A 19214-nucleotide genomic window follows, 5' to 3' on the forward strand; every position below is an offset into this window, starting at 1 on the left:
TACGGTAAGTAACTGTGCTTTATCCCAGGACAAGCAGGCAGCATATTCTTAACGTATGGGTGACCTCCAAGCTAACAGAAAGGGAGGGGGGATGGTTGGCCATTAGGAAAATAAATTTTGTAACACAGATTGGCCGAAGTGTCCATCCCGCCTGGAGAAGGCATCCAGGCAGTAGTGAGTAGTGAATGTGTGAACTGAAGACCAAGTGGCCGCCTTGCAGATTTCCTCAATAGGCGTAGAGCGGAGGAAAGCTACAGAAGCAGCCATAGCTCGGACCCTGTGGGCCGTGACAGCTCCTTCCAGCGACAGGCCAGCCCGAGCATAACAGAACGCAATACAGGCAGCAAGCCAATTGGACAGCGTCCGTTTAGATACAGGGTGACCCAGACGGTTAGGATCGAAGGTCAGAAAGAGTTGAGGAGAGGAGCGGTGAGCCCTGGTACGGTCAAGGTAGTACGCCAGGGCACGCTTACAATCCAGCGTGTGAAGAGCCTGTTCCCCAGGATGAGAATGGGGTTTTGGGAAGAAGACAGGCAGTACGATGGACTGGTTGAGGTGAAAGGCTGAAACCACCTTAGGAAGGAATTTAGGATGGGTACGCAGAACCACCTTGTCATGGTGAAAAACAGTGAACGGTGGATCGGCGACCAGTGCATGTAGCTCACTAACCCTCCTGGCAGAGGTGATGGCAATGAGGAAAAGCACCTTCCATGTGAGAAGTTTGAGCGAGGTAGTAGCAAGAGGCTCAAAAGGAGGTTTCATGAGGGCTGACAAAACCACATTGAGGTCCCAGACGACGGGGGGAGGCTGAAGAGGTGGTTTGATATTGAAGAGGCCTCTCATGAACCGGGAAACCAGAGGATGAGCCGTGAGGGGTTTTCCAAGAATAGGCTCATGAAACGCAGTGATGGCACAGAGGTGGACTCTGATTGAGGTCGACTTGAGGCCAGCGTCGGAGAGAGAGAGCAAATAGTCCAGTACAGTTTCCACCGCCAGGGAGGTGGGATTGTGATGATGAAGGAGACACCAAGCGGAGAACCGGGTCCACTTCTGATGGTAACATTGGAGTGTGGAGGGTTTCCTGGAGGCATCCAAAATGCGACGGACCGGCTGAGACAGGTTCGCTGGAGAGGTCAGCCCGAGAGAAACCAAGCTGTCAGGTGGAGGGAAGACAGATTGGGATGTAGCAGAGACTGATGTTGCTGCGTAAGCAGAGAAGGAAATACAGGAAGAGGAATGGGCTCCCTGGAGCTGAGTTGAAGCAGGAGGGAGAACCAGTGTTGTCTGGGCCACCGAGGAGCGATGAGAATCATGGTGGCCCTGTCCTTGCGGAGCTTGAACAGGGTCCGCAACATCAGAGGAAGTGGAGGGAAGGCATAGAGGAACCGATCCGTCCAGTCGAGTAGGAAAGCATCCGGGGCCAGACGATGTGGAGAGAAGAGTCTGGAGCAAAACTGGGGCAGCTGATGGTTGTGAGGAGCTGCAAAGAGGTCCACCTGTGGAGTGCCCCAACGAGCGAAGATGGAGTGGAGAGTGGGAGGATCCAGGGTCCACTCGTGAGGTTGAAGGATGCGGCTGAGCTGGTCGGCCAGGGAGTTCTGTTCGCCCTGGATATAGACCGCTTTGAGAAAAAGATTGTGGGTTGTGGCCCAGGTCCAAATTCGGAGGGCCTCCTGACAAAGGAGACGAGATCCGGTGCCGCCTTGCTTGTTGATGTAGTACATGGCGACTTGGTTGTCCGTGCACAGGAGAAGAACCTGAGGATAGAGAAGGTGCTGGAAGGCCTTGAGAGCATAAAACATGGCTCTGAGTTCCAGGAAATTGATGTGATGTTGACGCTCCTGAGGGGTCCAGAGTCCCTGGGTGCGTAGATCCCCCATGTGAGCTCCCCATGCATAGGGGGAGGCATCTGTGGTGATGATCATGGAATGAGGGGGCGGATGAAGAAGGAGGCCCCTGGAAAGATTTGAGGAGTTCAACCACCATTGAAGAGATTGCTGAAGAGATGATGTCACAGAGATGGGATGAGAAAGAGGATCCCTGGTCTGTGACCATTGGTTGGCGAGGGTCCATTGTGGTATTCTCAGATGGAGTCGCGCCAGAGGAACCACATGGACTGTCGAGGCCATGTGACCCAGAAGAATCATCATCTGGCGAGCAGGGATGGATGGTTGGAGGAGCACCTGTCGACAGAGGTGAAGCAGTGTCCGGTGCCGGTCGGCCGGAAGGAACGCTCTCATGGAGTTGGTATCGAGAAGAGCTCCGATGAACTGAAGGCGCTGCGTGGGAAGCAGATGCGACTTGGGATAATTGATCTCGAACCCCAGGAGATGGAGGAAAGAGATGGTGTGGTGAGTGGAGTGCAGCACAAGTGGAGCGGTTGTTGCTTTCACCAACCAATCGTCCAAGTAGGGGAACACTTGTAGGTTGTGGGACCTGAGAAAGGCCGCTACCACAATCAGGCATTTGGTGAACACCCTGGGCGATGATGCGAGACCAAAGGGCAGCACCTTGTATTGATAGTGGTGATTCTGAACCTGGAATCGGAGGTAGCGACGTGAAGCCTGATGGATTGGAATGTGGGTGTAGGCCTCCTTGAGGTCCAGGGAACATAGCCAGTCGTGTTGAGAGAGAAGAGGATAAAGTGTGGCAAGGGAGAGCATTCTGAACTTCTCCTTGACCAAACACTTGTTGAGGTTCCTGAGGTCGAGTATAGGACGAAGATCTCCCGTTTTCTTGGGTACCAGGAAGTAGCGGGAGTAAAAACCCTGACCTCTTTGGTCTTGCGGAACTTCTTCGATGGCATTGAGGAGGAGAAGGGATTGGACCTCCCGAAGGAGGAGAGGAATTTGGGAGGAGTGAGAAGCAGACTCTACGGGAGGATGATCCATGGGTAGAGTGTGGAACCTTAGTGAGTATCCGTGACGGATGATGTTGAGAACCCACAGGTCTGACGTGATGGCCTCCCAGCGGTGGAGGAAGATGGTGAGGCGGCCTCCGATAGGCTGAGGAAGAGGCATGGAAGGTTGGAGACTGGCTATGCCCTGGAGAAAGGAGTCAAAAGGGCTGAGGGTTTTTAGTCGAAGGGAGAGGCTTGGTCGCCTGGTGGGACTGAGAACGAGCCTGAGTGTGCTGTTGTTGTTGGTGGCGAGGCCTGCGGGATTGTTGCTGAGGAGGATTCAGCGGCCTGGCAGAGAATCGACGTTGATAAGAGGACTGAGGCCTGTATGGTCGTGCAGGTGGAGTCTTCTTTTTAGGCTTAATGAGGGTGTCCCATCTGGTCTCATGAGCCGAAAGTTTTTGTGTTGTGGTATCAAGAGATTCCCCAAAAAGTTCATCACCAAGGCAGGGCGCGTTGGCGAGACGGTCCTGGTGGTTCACATCAAGGTCAGACACCCTCAGCCAGGCTAGGCGTCGCATGGCTACAGCTAGTGCGGAGGCTCGTGAAGTAAGCTCGAAGGAGTCGTAAATCGAGCGCACCATAAATTTTCTGAGCTGAAGGAGGCTGGAAATCTGCTGTTGGAAAAGTGGGAGTTTACGCTCGGGTACATACTTTTCCAAAGTAGAAAGTTGTTGGACCAGATGTTTCATATAAAATGAAAAATGAAACGAGTAATTGTTGGCTCTGTTAGCCAGCATGGCATTCTGGTACAGGCGCTTTCCAAATTTGTCCATAGTTTTTCCCTCTCTGCCAGGAGGAGTGGAGGCATACACACTGGATCCCTGAGATTTTTTTAGAGTGGACTCTACGAGGAGGCTCTCATGGGGCAATTGGGTTTTATCAAATCCCGGGATCGGGATGACCCGGTATAAACTGTCCAGTTTTTTAGGGGCACCTGGAACAGTCAGTGGGGTTTCCAAATTTTTATAAAATGTTTCCCGTAGGATATCATGTACGGGGAGTTTAAGAAATTCCTTGGGAGGTTGGTCGAAGTCCAAGGCTTCTAAAAATGCCTGGGACTTCTTGGAGTCGGACTCAAGTGGGATGGAGAGAGCCGCAGACATCTCCCGAAGGAATTTCGTGAAGGAGGATTGCTCGGGCTTGGAAGTGGTTTCAGCCATAGAGGGTTCCTCATCGGTAGAAGAGGCATCCTCTTCGGTACCGAGTGGGGATTGCTCCCACAGGTCTGGGTCCTTGACAGCCGGCTCAGTATGGCGTGTTTTAGAAAGGGACTTGCCAGACCGCATAGATACGGTGCCGGGGGATGAAGACCGGCGTCGATCCCTGTCCCTGGAGGAATGGTGCCGATCCCGGTCCCGAGATGACCGGCGTCGATCTGGGGCCTGGGTCGGGTCCTCTGCCGAGCAAGTCTGAAGTACAGGCTGAGCAGATAAGACCGGCATGGATGTATTCAGCGGTACCGAAGGGGTGGATACCGGTGGGGCGGTACCAGGCTCGGTCTGGACTGGTACCGGAAGGAGCGGTGCCAGTATGGTTGGAAGGAGCTGTTGGAGTTGCTTCTGTAGCTGCTCCTGAAGTTTGTTCTGGAGGATGGCCGAGATCCGGTCCTCCAATGGGGGCACCGGTACCGCTTTAGATTTCTTCGGTACCATAGGTGCTGCTCGACGCTCCGGCGATGAGGAGGCCGATGACGAGGCACTCACCGTGATCGGAGCGGAGCGTTTACGGGATCGGCGGGACGTCGGGAGAACCGGTGTCACCGCTGTAACAGGAGGTCGCTCAAGGGAAGTGGAAGGCTTCTTAGCCGGCTTACCTGGCGCTATCGACCCCGAAGGGGGATCAGGCGGTGTCGATGTGGTTGGTGCCGATTTAGGCGGTGCCGTCGACGTCGGGGCCTGCTCCATGGTAGAACCGGTACCGAAAAGAATATTTTGCTGTATTTGCCGGTTCTTAAGTGTGCGTTTCTTGAGAGTTGCACAGCGGGTGCAGGTGTCAGCCCGATGCTCTGGACCCAAACACTGAAGGCACCAATTGTGTGGGTCAGTCAGAGAGATCGGGCGTGCACACCGCTGGCACTTCTTGAAGCCCGGTTGAGGGGGCATGAAGGGAAACACGGCCTCCGCGAAATCAAACCCGGAGGCTTGTATGATTACAACAGGCCCCGCCGGGGCCGGCTGCAAAAAAGCAAAGAAAAGACACGAGTTTTTTTTTTTTTTTTTTTTAAAGGAAGTTAAAGTCAAAGGACAAAATATAGAACAAAAAGGGATCAAAAAATCGCGAGCGGGAAGGCAAAATAGAGTTTTCAACGGCCGTTGAAAGCACATGCGTCTTCTTCGCTCCGCGGAAACGAAGAAACTGGAGACCACGCACTCCTCCGTCGGGCGGGAAGGCACCAGCGCATGCGCGGTGCGGCCAACTAGAACTTTCTAGTTAAAAAGGTCCGTACCGGGGCTCCGTCGGTGACGTCACCCATACGTTAAGAATATGCTGCCTGCTTGTCCTGGGATAATGGGTCTTCCTTGCTTGGCTTTGCTTCCAGCTGTGGCCCGTGTCCAGGTGCCTCGCAGGTAAAGACTGAGCAGAAGTAATCGTTCAGTAGTTTGGCTTTTTCGGAATCTGTTTCCACATAATTCCCGTCTGCTGTTCTAAGGCGTACTATCCCGTTTGTGTTCTTCTGCCTGTCACTAATATACCTGAAGAAGGATTTGTCCCCTTTCTTAATGTTCTTTGCTAGAGTTTCTTCCACTCAAAGTTTGGCCTCCCTGACTGCTGTTTTGACCGCTGCAGACCTTGTCTTGTATTCAATGTTAGCTTCTTTCTCCCCGGTGCGTTTGTATGAAAGAAATGCTCTTTTCTTGTCCTTGACTAGGTGTGAGACCTCATCAGTGAACCAAAGGGGTTTCTTCTTTCTTTGTTGTTTATTTACCGATTTTATGTAGCGGATAGTTGCTTCGTGTAGTGTCCTTTTCAGTGTTGACCACATAGCTTCCACATCATCTGTTGTTTCTTGAGCCTGTAGCGTCTGGTGGACGAAATCACCCATGCTTCCGAAGTCAGTGCCCCGGAAATTGAGTACCCTCGTTTTTGTTTGTGATCTAGGGAAGCCCTTTCTAAGGTTGAACCATACCATGTTATGGTCACTGGTTGCCAGCGTTTCTCCCACCGAGACTTCCGTGACGCTTTCCCCGTTCATAAGTACCAGGTCCAGGATGGCCTGGGCCCTAGTACCATTTGTTTGAGCTGTACTCCCTTCATGGACGTTAATATCCTCCTGCTACTACAAGTTGTTGCTGAGAATGTGTTCCAGTCTACATCAGGCATGTTGAAGTCCCCTAGCAGGACAAAGTCCCCCCGTAAGGTGATATTCTCAATGTCTTCAATTAATTCTGTGTCCTTGTCCTCCGATTGTCTTGGAGGTCTGTATACCACACCAAGGTATAGGCATTTCTCTCCGCCTCTGGCCAGGTTTACCCAGATGGATTCCCCAGTGTACTTGACATCTGTGATCCTAGTTGTCTTGATGTTCTCTTTGATGTAAAGTGCTACCCCACCTTTCAACTTACCCTCTCTATCTTGGCGAAGCAGGTTGTATCCTGGTATAGTTATATCCCACCCATGAGAGTATGTGAACCATGTTTCAGATATTGCTACCACGTCTAGGTCTGCATTTACTATTTTTGTTTCTAGTTCTAGAAATTTATTCCCTAGGCTGTGTGCATTTACATACATAGCTCTCCACTCTTTGTGTCTACTAAACTCCTTTAGAGAGTTACCCATCTGAGTTAGAGTGTCTCCTAGCGAATCTTTTGCAGCAAGGGTACTTACCTCTGACTTAGAAGTGGAGTTTTGGTTCACCTCATCAGGATTGTTACTTACTGCTCCGGTATATAAATGGATACCCTCCCCCAACTTACCTAGTTTAAAGCCCTTCGAAGCAGGCGGGCTACTCGGTGTCCGAAGACGTTCTTACCTCTGTTGGTCAGAGGTAGGTCTGTCTGAGGGTTTTCCCGGACATCTGGTAAGCCTAGGCTTAAACCCAGGAGTGGAATCTTAAATGAGGGTTTATTGGAGAGGTTATCAGATTTATTTATTTATTTCAACCTTTTAAATCCGCCTTTATCTAAGGCAGCTCACAAATTTCCATACATAATAAAATACATTTTAAAATGAGACACACATCAAGTAGAAGAAGATAAAGAGACACAAAATTATACCATCACATCTTCAGCAGGACTACATCTGAGCAATTATCAAATAACATCTTTCTTCAAATTAGAACATAGCTTTCTAATAAAAACATAACTCAAAAAAAGTTATATAGTCACTTAAAGAAAGCTTGGACAACCAGATGGGTTTTAAGCAACTTCCTGAATTGCATAAGATTTCCACATAAACGTAACGTTCTGGACAAAGCATTCCACATCGATGTGCTTAGAGTGTCAGGGGGTATCGGGGAACACTGGATTTGCCTTTAGTGTTCGGGCTTGGGGAGTTAGGAGGCAGAATCAGCTCTTGGATAGTGGGGGGCTCAGACCTTGTTACCTACAGTGATAGACAGTGTGAGTACTGTGAAGTTAGCTGATGAGCTGCTGAATATTGGCAGTGACTGGCTGTCACAGGCCTATCCACCGATAGCTGGTGATATCCTGTTGAATATCGGTGTCTAGCCATTTCCGGATGGCTAAATATCAGGCCCATAATATTTTCAAGACCAAAAAAGGTAAATCAGGATCTCCAACCTCACTTTCAGTTGGATCTCCAGCCATATTTAAAGCCAGGTTTCTGGAAATGCATTATTAACCTGCTAGGATACCTCATGTTTTTACTCTTTTGGGATCTTACCAGGTACTTGTGACCTGGATTAGCCACTGTTAGAAACAGGATACTGGGCTTGACGGAACTTCAATCTGTTTCACCATAGAGATATTTATGCTGTGAACGAGCACCAGGACATGTAACCCGTTCTGAACAGATTCAAAACAAATGCTAGGAAGTTCTTCTTTACTCAACATGTGGTGGACCCCTGGAATGCGCTTCCAGAGGCCGTAATAGGGCAGAGTACGGTACTGGGGTTTAAGAAAGGATTGGACAATTTCCTACTGGAAAAGGGGATAGAGGATTACTGCACAGGTCCTGGAGCTGTTGGGCCGCCATGTGAGCGGACTGCTGGACATGATGGACCTCAGGTCTGACCCAGCAGAGGCATTGCTTATGTTCTTATGAACTCCTTGAGAAGGACGTGATAGAAAATGAAATAAATAAATACACGGAGATAAAAGTGTGGTTTCAGCTAATAAATACAGCAGATCCTACTTAAAATATAGCAGTTTTTATCTGAATTCAGCTAAGTATTTTTTAGCAAGGTGTTTGATTTTGGACATTGAATTAAATGAGAATTTTGGACTTAAATGACTTTTAATATGCAGGTTATATGTGGAGGGTTTTATGACTAATGTCAGCTCTATATTGAGGAATTAGGCACTTGAAGTCTTTTCCTTCTTTCACTGCACTGAATATATAGCCATAATCCTCTATTAGAAACAGTTCGATTATTAGCCTATTTAATTTTGTGTGAAAGAATATATTGCACATGTGGACCATTGACTCAAGAACAGCTATTACTACTAAGCTCCAAAATAACTTTCAAGTTAAAACTGATCAAATGACAAAGAAGATTCTCTAATACAGCTGGATAACTCCCAAATGGTTGCGTGTCCTCATTACTTGAGCTACCGTTAGCAACATTCATCCACCATCGTTAATAATTCATGCAGAATTATTCTGCAGCCAAATTGTTCGGCATGTAAATTCATTGAAATTAATATAGTGGTTTGAGAGCAAATTAACCGGGCGAGTTAAATTATGCATTCACTCTGCCTGAGTTTATTCATCACTGAAAAAAAAAAAAAAAAAAGACTTTCTAATTTTTCAATTCGCTTTGAGTCATTAAACCACAAGTTATCTGAAGCAATGCTTCCCTTCATGATTTACCAACTTCTTTCACTGGGATCTTTATTACGTGACCTAGTCTGCACTATATAAATTTATACATGAAAAGAAAAACTATTAAAAGAAGCCTACGAAAATCTGCAGGGCTTTTAATATGAAAAAGAGAATTTTAGCCACTCAAATGCATTTAAAGACACATTTGTTAAAACCACTGAAATTAATATCTTATCTTTCACAGTTTGGTTTTCTTTTTGATAGCACATTTCTATGGTTGCAGAAAACAAAACAAAGGCCCTCTTTTAATAAGCCACAGTAGAGGTTTCTACCATGGTGCTAAATGCTTTGACGCTGCTCCGACGCTCATAGGATTCAATGAGTGTTGGAGCATTTAGCACTCTGGGCCGGGGTAGAAACCTCTATCATTGCTTAGTTAAAGAGAGGGAAAATGGCCTATTCTTTCCAGCCCAATGGAATGTTAGAAACTATGGGCAGTGGTGGAGTGAGGGTAGGAAGTGCCTGGGGTGGAGGCGGTGGTGCCTCATCACATCCTCCTCTCTGGCCCCTCGCTCCTTTCCCACCCCACCACACTTTACCTTATCCCCCCCCAAATACCTCTTTAAATCTTCACTGGAGTGAGCAGCTTCTCCTTCCTGCTGCTCATCCTGGCATTGGCTTTCCCTCTGACATCACTTCCTGGCCCTGCAACCCGGAAGTAATGTCAGAGGGAAGCCAGGACGGCGCGAGCAGCAGGACGGAGAAGTTGCTTGCGCTGGCAAAGATGTAAAGAAGTATGGAGGAGAGGATGTGAGTCTGGTGTGCGGATGGCGCCCCCACCAAGATGGTGCCCAGGGCGGCCCGCCCCCTTACTATGCCACTGACTATGGGGGGGTCAATATTTTGTGCTAGATAACCAAATAGAAGCTCTTCCTCAGTTGACTAGTGTTGAATGGGTCCCCCACAGGATATTCAGTGGCACAAAACCAGATAGTGTTGCTTAATATCCTCTTCGACTGCTGTGGCACTATCCAGTTAGTGCTGGAGAAGTCTAAGGACAAAGTCAAAAAGGAACCAGCAGTTACCCAAGCACTGCCGATAAAGAGGCAATAACTGGATCGTCCCGTTATTGGGCTGGCTGTCCCGTTGTCCCGACCCACCGCTTCGGGATGTCAAAATGTCCTGTTTTCAGGGACAGCATCCCGAAGCTGTGCGCGGGGACAACGGGGCAGGTGATCGCTTCCCCTCCCTCCAGCGCCGATTCAAACCCCCATCCGCCCACTGCCGCTGGAACAAAGGAAGTGAGGGGGACATAAGAAGGAGGCACTGAGGACACTAAAGATATAGGAAGGAGGCACTAGGGGCACTAAGGACATGGGAAGGAGGCACTGGGGGCACTAAGAACACGGGAAGGAGGCACTGAGGGCACTAAGGACATAGGAAGGAGGCACTGAGCGCACTAAGGACATAGGAAGGAGGCACTGGGGGCACTAAGGACATGGGAAGGAGGCACTAGGGGCACTAAGAACACAGGAAGGAGGCACTAAGGACATAGGAAGGAAGGAGGGAGGGAATAGAAAGGGACAATTGTTGGGCCTGAATGCAGAAAGAAAGAAAGGATGCACAGTCAGAAGGAAACGCAACCAGACACTCATGAAATCACCAGACAGCAAAGGTAGGAAAAATGATTTTATTTTCAATTTAGTGATCAAAATGTGTCAGTTTTGAGAATTTATATCTGCTGTCTATATTTTGCACTATATTTGTCTATTTTTCTATAGTTACTGAGATGACATTGCATATTTTAAAATCATCTGCCTTGACATCTTTGAACCCCCCCAATATAAATGATAATTAACATTTTCTCTGCATATAGTGTGCTTTGTGGTTTTTTAAAAATTTTTTGGTTGCCATTATGAATTAATAAGATATTATGTGTAAATGAAAAATGAATGGAAGAAATTGAGAGTGGGATTGGGGCGGGGCTAGGGCAGGACTGACAATTAATAGATGTCCTGTTTTGTTGAAAAAATAAATGGTCTCTATCCCGTGGGACTAGTTTAGATACTGGGACAGATCTGATGTCTGTGAAGTTTCTATTAGAATTTATCTGTTTGGTTATCAAAATTCACACAGGAACAACGCTATTATAATTTTGGAACATATTAACCTCCTTGCTTTCACTAATACCAACTCTGAAAGGTTAGGAGAGGGTAAAACCCAATCCAAGAGGGGCCCATACAATCGTATTAGTTTAGTTCAGTAATATTACAGGATGTGTGAGTGTAAAGTAGGGGAGAAACATAGCAGAGTATTGCCCAGGGGACCCATAAAACTGACAGATCAATAAACTATTTTGGTAAAATATTATCTGATTCTAAAAGCCAGAGTGCCACACAATGTAATAATTACTTACACTTGCCCTTCTGGGGCATAGGTAGATCCAGTAATGCTGAACTCATGAAGGCTGCAATTAATTCCTTCGATCTTTTCAACGATAAACATCTATGAAAATGAGAGACACAACAATGACCGAGTGAATGATAGAAAAGTACACTCTTTCATGAGCTTTAGCTTGTCATTCCATCTCTACCCTCCTCATCCAAGAACATGTAGCATCGGTGTACCATGTATAGAAAGAAAATTGACTTTTAGAAACTGCTGTGATTCCACAGTGCAGGAGAAGGGTGAAAAGTGTAATAGAGAGGAGGCTGCTCTGTCCTGCTTATCTGACTGCCCTTTCCTGTCTCTCCCCGCTAAAAACCGTATTTGCAATTTTTCAGCATTCATGGGGGTTTCTGGAGTGGATCCCCTGCGAATATCGGGGGAGTACTGTTTATATATATATTTTTTAGAGATAGGGAACAGACAGAAGGAAGAGTCTGAGGAGTTATTGAATTGGCAACTATAATTTAATGCATGAAAATGCATAAATTCCAAGTTTCCAAGTTTATTTAATCTTTGATATACTGTTTATCAAATATATACCTAAACAGTTAACAATTATCAATGTTATTAAAAAAAAAAAAATAGTTAAAAAATAAAAAGAAATTTAGAAGGGTGGACAATACAATCTGACTTACTGGAACCAATAAGGGAGAGGCAGGAACTGGTAAGTGAAAAGTACATTGAGATGAAATGGGTTATAAATGGATGTACATGAAGCAGGAGTGAGACCTTGAGGTGACACTGTCTCATGATTTCAAGACGTTACACTGTGTGAAAAGGCAATGGCTAGTGGCAGAGACCACTAGAGTACAGAGAGATAAGCATAGGAAGCATAGAAAAGTGATAAACACCATTGTACAGGTTATTCATTATACTTTGTCTAGAATATTCAGGAGAGGCAATAAAGAAAAAAAGCAACCAAAATGATTGGTAGTAGTTGTGGTGGGGTCTGCATTATAAACCCATATGAGACTTAATATGCATTTCCTATAGGAGAGGACATGGTGGGGGGGGAGATAAGAGAGACATTTAAACACATGGAAAATAATGCACATGAATACTTTTTTCAGTGGAAAGACATTCTAGAACTAGGGGTCATGATATGAAACTCAGGAGCAACAATCAGGAACCATTTTTCTGCTGGATGCCTGCCGTGCTGGATGCCTGCCGTGCTCTCTTGGAGGAAGACAGTGGAGCCAACAACTAACAGAATTAAAAAAAAAAGGTATGGGATAACGGAGACAAGAGGTTGGCCATGAAGCACTGGGTAACCTGCACACAGTGGCAGTTATAATCCATAACAGAGTAGTATAACTGCATTGTGCATCTGAGAAAGCACCAGTTGGCCTAAGTATAGGTATGCCATTTATGCCACAGCAATTGTAACTGGGTACAGTAGCATAGCAGGGGTGAGAGATGCCCAGTGCGGTGGTGACCTTCTCCCACGTGCGCCCCTTCCCTTCCCTCCCCCGATACCTTATCTTCAGCACGAGCAGCTACAAAGTAGCAGCTCCCGTCAGCTTTGGCGCTCTCTGACGTCACTTATGAGGCGTGGGTCCAGAAGTGACGTCAGAGAGTGCCAAAGCCGACTCAAGCAGCTATTTCGTGGTTGCTCATGCTGAAGATAAAAAGGCATGGGGGCGGGAAGGGGTGGGTGCACGCACCCCGAGGAAGACCGCGCCTGGGGCGGACCGCCCTCCACACTCCCCTTACTTTGCCATTGACTGGATATGTCCACGAGCCAAATGACATGCGAAACTCATAGTATTCTATAAGTACATGCATCACTTGAAGACACATCTATAGCTCTATCCATTCCCCATCATGTAACCTATGTCCTATATCCCAGTACACCTTCCATTCACAATTTATGTCCTCCTCTTCCTGCCCTCACAGATTATATGTACTCTTCTTCCTCTCTCATAGCCCCACTATTTGCTCCCCTCCCATAAGAACATAACAGCTGCCATACTGGGACAGAATACAGGGACATCAAATTCAGTATCCTGTTTCCAACAGTGGCCAACCCAGGTCACAAGTACCTGGCAATATTCCAAGGAGTAAAATACAGTATATTTTATGCTGCTTATCCTATGAATAAGCAGCAGATTTCCCTACATCCTTCTTAATAATGGCTTGTGGATTTCTTTTTTTAGGAAGTTATCCAAACCTTTTTTAAAACCCTGCCACATTCTCTGGCAATGAATTTCAGAGGTCTAGTTTTTTTTCCTCCTCTCCCTTCAGGATTCCCTCTTTCGGTTCCTCTCCCAGATGCTAGCTTGCCCTCCCTCTCTCCCAGTCCCACCGACATCACCTTTCTCTCACTTCTCTGATTGGTCTGCTGTTCCTCTCTTGGCCCTCCTTGTCTTTCCCTCTCATATGAGCCACAGTTTATCAGAACCTTGCTACTCTTTGGGCATCTTCGAGGTACTTCTGACCTGAGCTAGTATGACTTGGAAAGGGAACAAGGAACTATCAATATCTCTCCTTTCTGTGGCTGGGGGGAAGGGGGGTGTGTGATGATGCAAACAGTAGGCCCTCCTCTGTCTGAGGCCATTTGGGTCTTTATCTGCTGTCACTTATCTTACTAATTAGGGTTTGAGAATTAAACAGAGAACAAAGCAACTGAAAGGTTTTGATGGCTCCTGGAGCAACTTTTTGGTTGCTTTGCTCTCTGTTTAATTTCATCGTGAGGGGGTGGAAGGAACACTGCGAGGAACTCCAGGACTTGAACTGGTTAATGTCAGCCTCAGAAAGGAGAAAAAGCCGTAAAGCCAAAGGAATGGAAAAGAAGACTTCAAAGATGTTTTTACACCCCTGAGGCAAGCACCAATGCTGAAACACCGACCGTGTTGGGTCTATAACACTTTTCAATCCAATTTGTGACAAGAGACTGTTTTATTGGTTCTTAATAAATATTTATTCATTGCTTTAATTTCTGGTTCCATCCCCACTTTGGTATTCTCTGTTTATATCCTGTGGGGTTAATTGCCTTGTTTTTTGTTCTGCCCTAATTAGGGTTTTAACAGGGATCTTTCTGCATATTCTGAAGCACTAGGCTTGTCCACTGTGCATTCTTAAAACTACTTGGACATCAGTTAGGACCTCACATGGTGACTAACAATAATTAATGCTCAATGTTATGAAAAGATCTGTCTGTAACTAAAGAGCAGAAAATAGCAACGCAATCAAAATATCCCCCAAATTTGCTCAAAGCCTTCGCTCCCTACAGCTAGGGCCATATTTAGAGTTCTGTCTCCACCGAGTCTCTTTCCAAACTCTCTGTATTTTCATATGCTGCTTTTTAACTTGTCTTAGAAGATGTACAAACAAGGAAATGAATACCCTGCTTTCCCATACATTTAGAGAACAGACAGACCATTCTGACTGCTCAAACTCAAAAGTCCCTGGAACAACCAGTGCAGGGATATAATATGGAAAGAAAAAAAAAAAAATGCAGTAAGGGAGGGCCATGGTGCCCTAGATAAGTGTAAAGTAAATAGAGCACAGTACAGCTACTGCACTCAAGGGTTTGGATAGGAGGGGAGATGAGGCAAATTTCCATACTCTAAAGCAGGGGTGTCCAACCTTTTGGCTGAAAAAGACAAAGGAGGGATCTGGTAAGACGGTAAACACCCGGGAGCAGCAGAGGAAAATACTGCATCACCCTTTACCGGGGTGGCACTAAGTACTTCACAGGGTCGCATGCGGCCCTTGGGCCACAGGTTGGACACCCCTGCTAAAGGGGATCTATTAATTTTCTATTTGTGTCTTTAGCAAAGTACTAAGGGAAGGGGTTACCAGACATCTAGGAAAACCCAGACCTGTCCTCTTTTTAGAGGACTGTCCAGGTGCCTGGACAGACTTTCCAAAACCCGGAGGTTTGTCCAGGTTTTGGAAAACCCTAACAAACTCCGGCCACATCTGGAGAGCCTCTGAGCATGTGCGGATGACATCACACATATCTTCACATGCTCCAGGCCCTCCAGACGTGGCCGGAGCTCGTCGGGGAAGAAGAGAGGAGGCTTTATGGGGCAGGGGCAGAGGCAGAACTGGGCGGGACTAGGGTAGAACAGGGTGGGGCCAGAGGCGGAACAGGGCAGACCATGTGTTTGGGGTTTTGACGACCAAAATATGGTAATCCCAACTAAGGGGCCAATGCTGAGTGAGAATTATCTAGATAGGAGCAACTCTTACTCAGATAAGCTCCACTGACCAGGTCGTATCTCAATTTTCAGCAACACTTAACTGGACAGTGCTGTTGATAACCTAGGTAGATCGCCTTGGCAAGGGGTGGAGTATGAGTGGAGTTGGAAGTTAAGCAGTTAGTGGTGATTTTCAGCCCACCAAGCGGAAATAGCCTGCCTTAGTTTAATCCTGATAAATATCTGATAAGTAACGGTGGCTACCAAATACCTGGATATCTAGGTACAGTCCAATGCTGAATATGCAAGCACAAAAAGCGCATGGTGGCCAACATGACTGCTGTGGGCTGAATTTTGCTCTCTTAGTATACAGGCCTTAATAAAAAGAAGTGTCTTCTTATTTAAAAATCCAGAAATCAATTTGTACCACTGGGCAGCCTGATGTCCTATTAAATCTGTTTGGTAGCAAAGGATTTGCAAGCTAAAATAAGTTTTCAAATTTTTCCATTCAGGGAACTCCATCTGAATAGCCTGCTTCAACTGCAACAACCTATATTGTTGAGATTTTAAAATGCCAAATGATTGCTGCAGTTGTGAAAAATCAAGCAGTTTTCCATCAGACATAACATCATCTAATGTCCTAATATTTGCCTGCATCCAGTTCTTCCAAGCAATCCCAGCACTGCCTATTTGAATCTTGGAGTTTAACCATAAGGACTGCAAAGTAGATTTCATTATAGGAACATCTGTTAATTTATCAATTGTTTATTTGTCCTTGGCATAGTTAGGTATTCTGATATAATATATGACATAGTCGCATAGGGGACATGATCTTCCATTCGAGATATAACCAATCCGGCTGATGTTCCAAGAGCTCAGGGAGGGATCCAATACATACCTTGACACATTATATAGGCTTGATGATACCTATAAAAATTGGGAAAATTTACCCCACCCTCCACAATTGGTTTATGTTAAACAGATAAAACAGTATATTTCTGTGTCTCGTTGGCCACAAATTTGGACTTGGAGATTGAAACGCAGCGTCAGCATCTATGAGACAAACATGGTTATTTTTATTGCATAAGATTTTCTGGACCCCAGTTAGTTTAAATAAAATAGATAGCTCTAAGTCTAATAGATGCTGGTATTGTCATATTAATGTAGGGACTTTGGATCATCTGTTATATTTTTGTCCTTTGATATTTATATTTTGGAAGTCTATTTGGGGACAAATAAATCATGTTCTTGAATCAAATGTTTCACTAACATATGAAGCCATAATATGTGGAACGATACTACATGTTAAGCTCACTTTAGACAAATATAAGAGCCGTCTTTTTATGATTACGACAGGCATAGCTATCCAATTGATAACAAGTAACTGGAAAAACCATGACAGACTAAGTTACACTTTTTTGGTGTGTGTACTACGTACAGATATGAAAGAACAAACAGAATGTAGGGGATTTAGTAGTGCATTTAATAAAGTGTGGAGTCCATTGACTAAATTTGTGAATTTATAATAATAATGTTTATTTATCTTTTCTTCTTCTCATTTACCTTTACACATCCAGGGTGGGGGGTTGAGGGAGGGAAATAAATCTTGATGGTTACACTTGGGTAATTTAATTTTATCATTACATATTATGTCCTATGTTATGTTACTAATAAAAGTAGGAAAAATGGGAGAATTTTGAATGATATATGTTACCTGTACAGTTAATAGTATGTAGTAATTATTGTTCTTTTGTTTGTATTGAACTGTTTTAGTTTGGAAATCAATAAAGAGTTACAAAAAATAATAATAAAAGGAAGTGCATACTAGGCAAAATGATTGGTCTAAACCAGTGTCTTGCAATTTTTCTCGAGCCGGAGCACACTAAACCTAGTGTCCCCGGCTTGAGACACCCTAAAGTGCGCCGGCAAGGAAAAGGGCTGGCCGGAGAGAAGGAGAGGTGCTGGCTGATTGCCTACAGGACGGTCCTGTAGGCAGTCACCTAGCGCTGGTGCCAGCGCCTCTCCTCCTCCCCAGTGTGCCTCCTGAGATTTCAGGTGTACTGCGAGCACACTGGGGAGGAGGAGAGGCGCCACTAGGGAAGAGGAGGAGGCACACAGTTTGTGATGTACTGGTCTAACAGATAAAAGTGAGGATTGAAGGACTAGCCTGGTGTGGAACATTGGGGTTTGATTCCCCAAGTTGGGTTTCCCATTTTCCGGGTTTACAGCCCCCAGAGGTGGGGAAGGAGGCATGGTTATTGTTTAAGAGTGACACCTAGAGGGCAATTCTATAACGGGGACCCTCACATTTATGCCCACATTATCCTCCTCAAAGCTAGGAAGCTACAAGTCCAAACTGAATGTGCAACTTATAGAATAAGGTCAGTTGTGCACATAAGGCCAAGTGGCATCTAATTAAGTTAACAACTCCTTATTGGCTATAACTGGTGTTGGTATTCTATAAGTTGCATGCTGAAATTTCAAAATGTGCAACTCTAAGGGGGGTGTAGACCTGGAAGGGGGCATGGCAGTTATAGAATGCAAGCATTATGCCAGTCACTGAGCTAGCCCAAGTAATCATGCATAAAGTTAGGTGTGCAAATGCAGACAACGCTAGGGGAGTGGTTAGAGCTACAGCCTCAGCACCCTGAGGTTGTGGGTTCAAACCCACACTGCTCCTTGTGACCCTGGGCAAGTCTCTTAATTCCCCCCATTGCCCCAGGTACATTAGATAGATTGTGAGCCCACCAGGACAGACAGGAAAAAATGCTTGCGTAAACCACTAAGGCTGTAAGTGGTACATAAATGCTATTAAAAAAAATAATAACAATAATAACAGCTTATATACTGCAATACCGTGAAGTTCTATGCGGTTTATTGTGTGCACACAAATGTTGTTACAAAATGCCTACCGTTAGGTGCCAGGATGATGCGTGTTAAAGGGCAGCAGAAAAGCAAAAAAGAGGTAGACTGGATATAGAAATAGTGCGGTACATAAAATCCATAATAATGTCTTATAAAAACTCCTCCAAATTGAATTTATTCCCCATTTTACAAAACTGCGCAAAAGGTGTTTAGCGTCGGCCCGTGCACTGAATGCTCTGCATCGCTCTGACGCTCTACGATTGTTGGAGCAGCGCAGAGCATTCAGCATGCCAGCTGGCGCTAAAAACCTCTTGCGTGGTTTTAGAAAAGGGGGGGGGGGGTTAATTTGTAAAATCAATCCTTCTCCTTAATAAACAGGGATCTTAATTCTGCAAGAATGAAACTGGATGGGGGTTTATGACATTATCTGTCGTTGTACAGAAGCATGGTGAGACCTCATCTGGAGTACTGTGTGCAATTCTGGAGGCCGCACTACCGTAAGGATGTGCTGAGAGTTGAGTCGGTTCAGCGAATGGCCACCAGGATGATCCTGGGGCTCAAGGATCTCGCGTATGAAGACAGGCTGCACAAGTTGCGGCTATACTCTCTCGAGGAACGTAGGGAGAGGGGAGATATGATAGAGACGTTTAAGTACATCACTGGTCGCATAGAGGTGGAAGACGACGTTTTCCTTCTAAAAGGACCCTCGTCCACAAGGGGACATCCGTTGAAAATCAGGGGGGGGGGGAAATTTCATGGGGATACCAGGAAGTACTTCTTCACTGAAAGAGTGGTGGACCATTGGAACGAGCTCCCGGAGAAGGTGATCGTAGCCAGCAGCATACAAGATTTTAAGAATAAATGGGATGCCCACGTCGGATCCCTACGAGGGTAGCATAGAGGAGGGCAGC

General features: G+C 45.9%; 1 protein-coding gene across 3 annotated transcripts in view; it reads right to left on the minus strand.

Moving 5' to 3' along the window:
* Nucleotides 1-19214, minus strand: part of ATP2A3 (ATPase sarcoplasmic/endoplasmic reticulum Ca2+ transporting 3) — a 252918-nt gene that overhangs the window by 71508 nt on the left and 162196 nt on the right. For all 3 annotated transcript variants that reach the window (XM_033921665.1, XM_033921666.1, XM_033921667.1), the window contains exon 9: nucleotides 11262-11350. In XM_033921665.1, the coding sequence (XP_033777556.1) occupies nucleotides 11262-11350 (89 nt within the window). The remainder of the gene's footprint in view (nucleotides 1-11261; nucleotides 11351-19214) is intronic.

The sequence above is a fragment of the Geotrypetes seraphini genome, chromosome 15 (genome assembly GCF_902459505.1).
Source record: "Geotrypetes seraphini chromosome 15, aGeoSer1.1, whole genome shotgun sequence".
Lineage (NCBI taxonomy): Eukaryota > Metazoa > Chordata > Amphibia > Gymnophiona > Dermophiidae > Geotrypetes > Geotrypetes seraphini.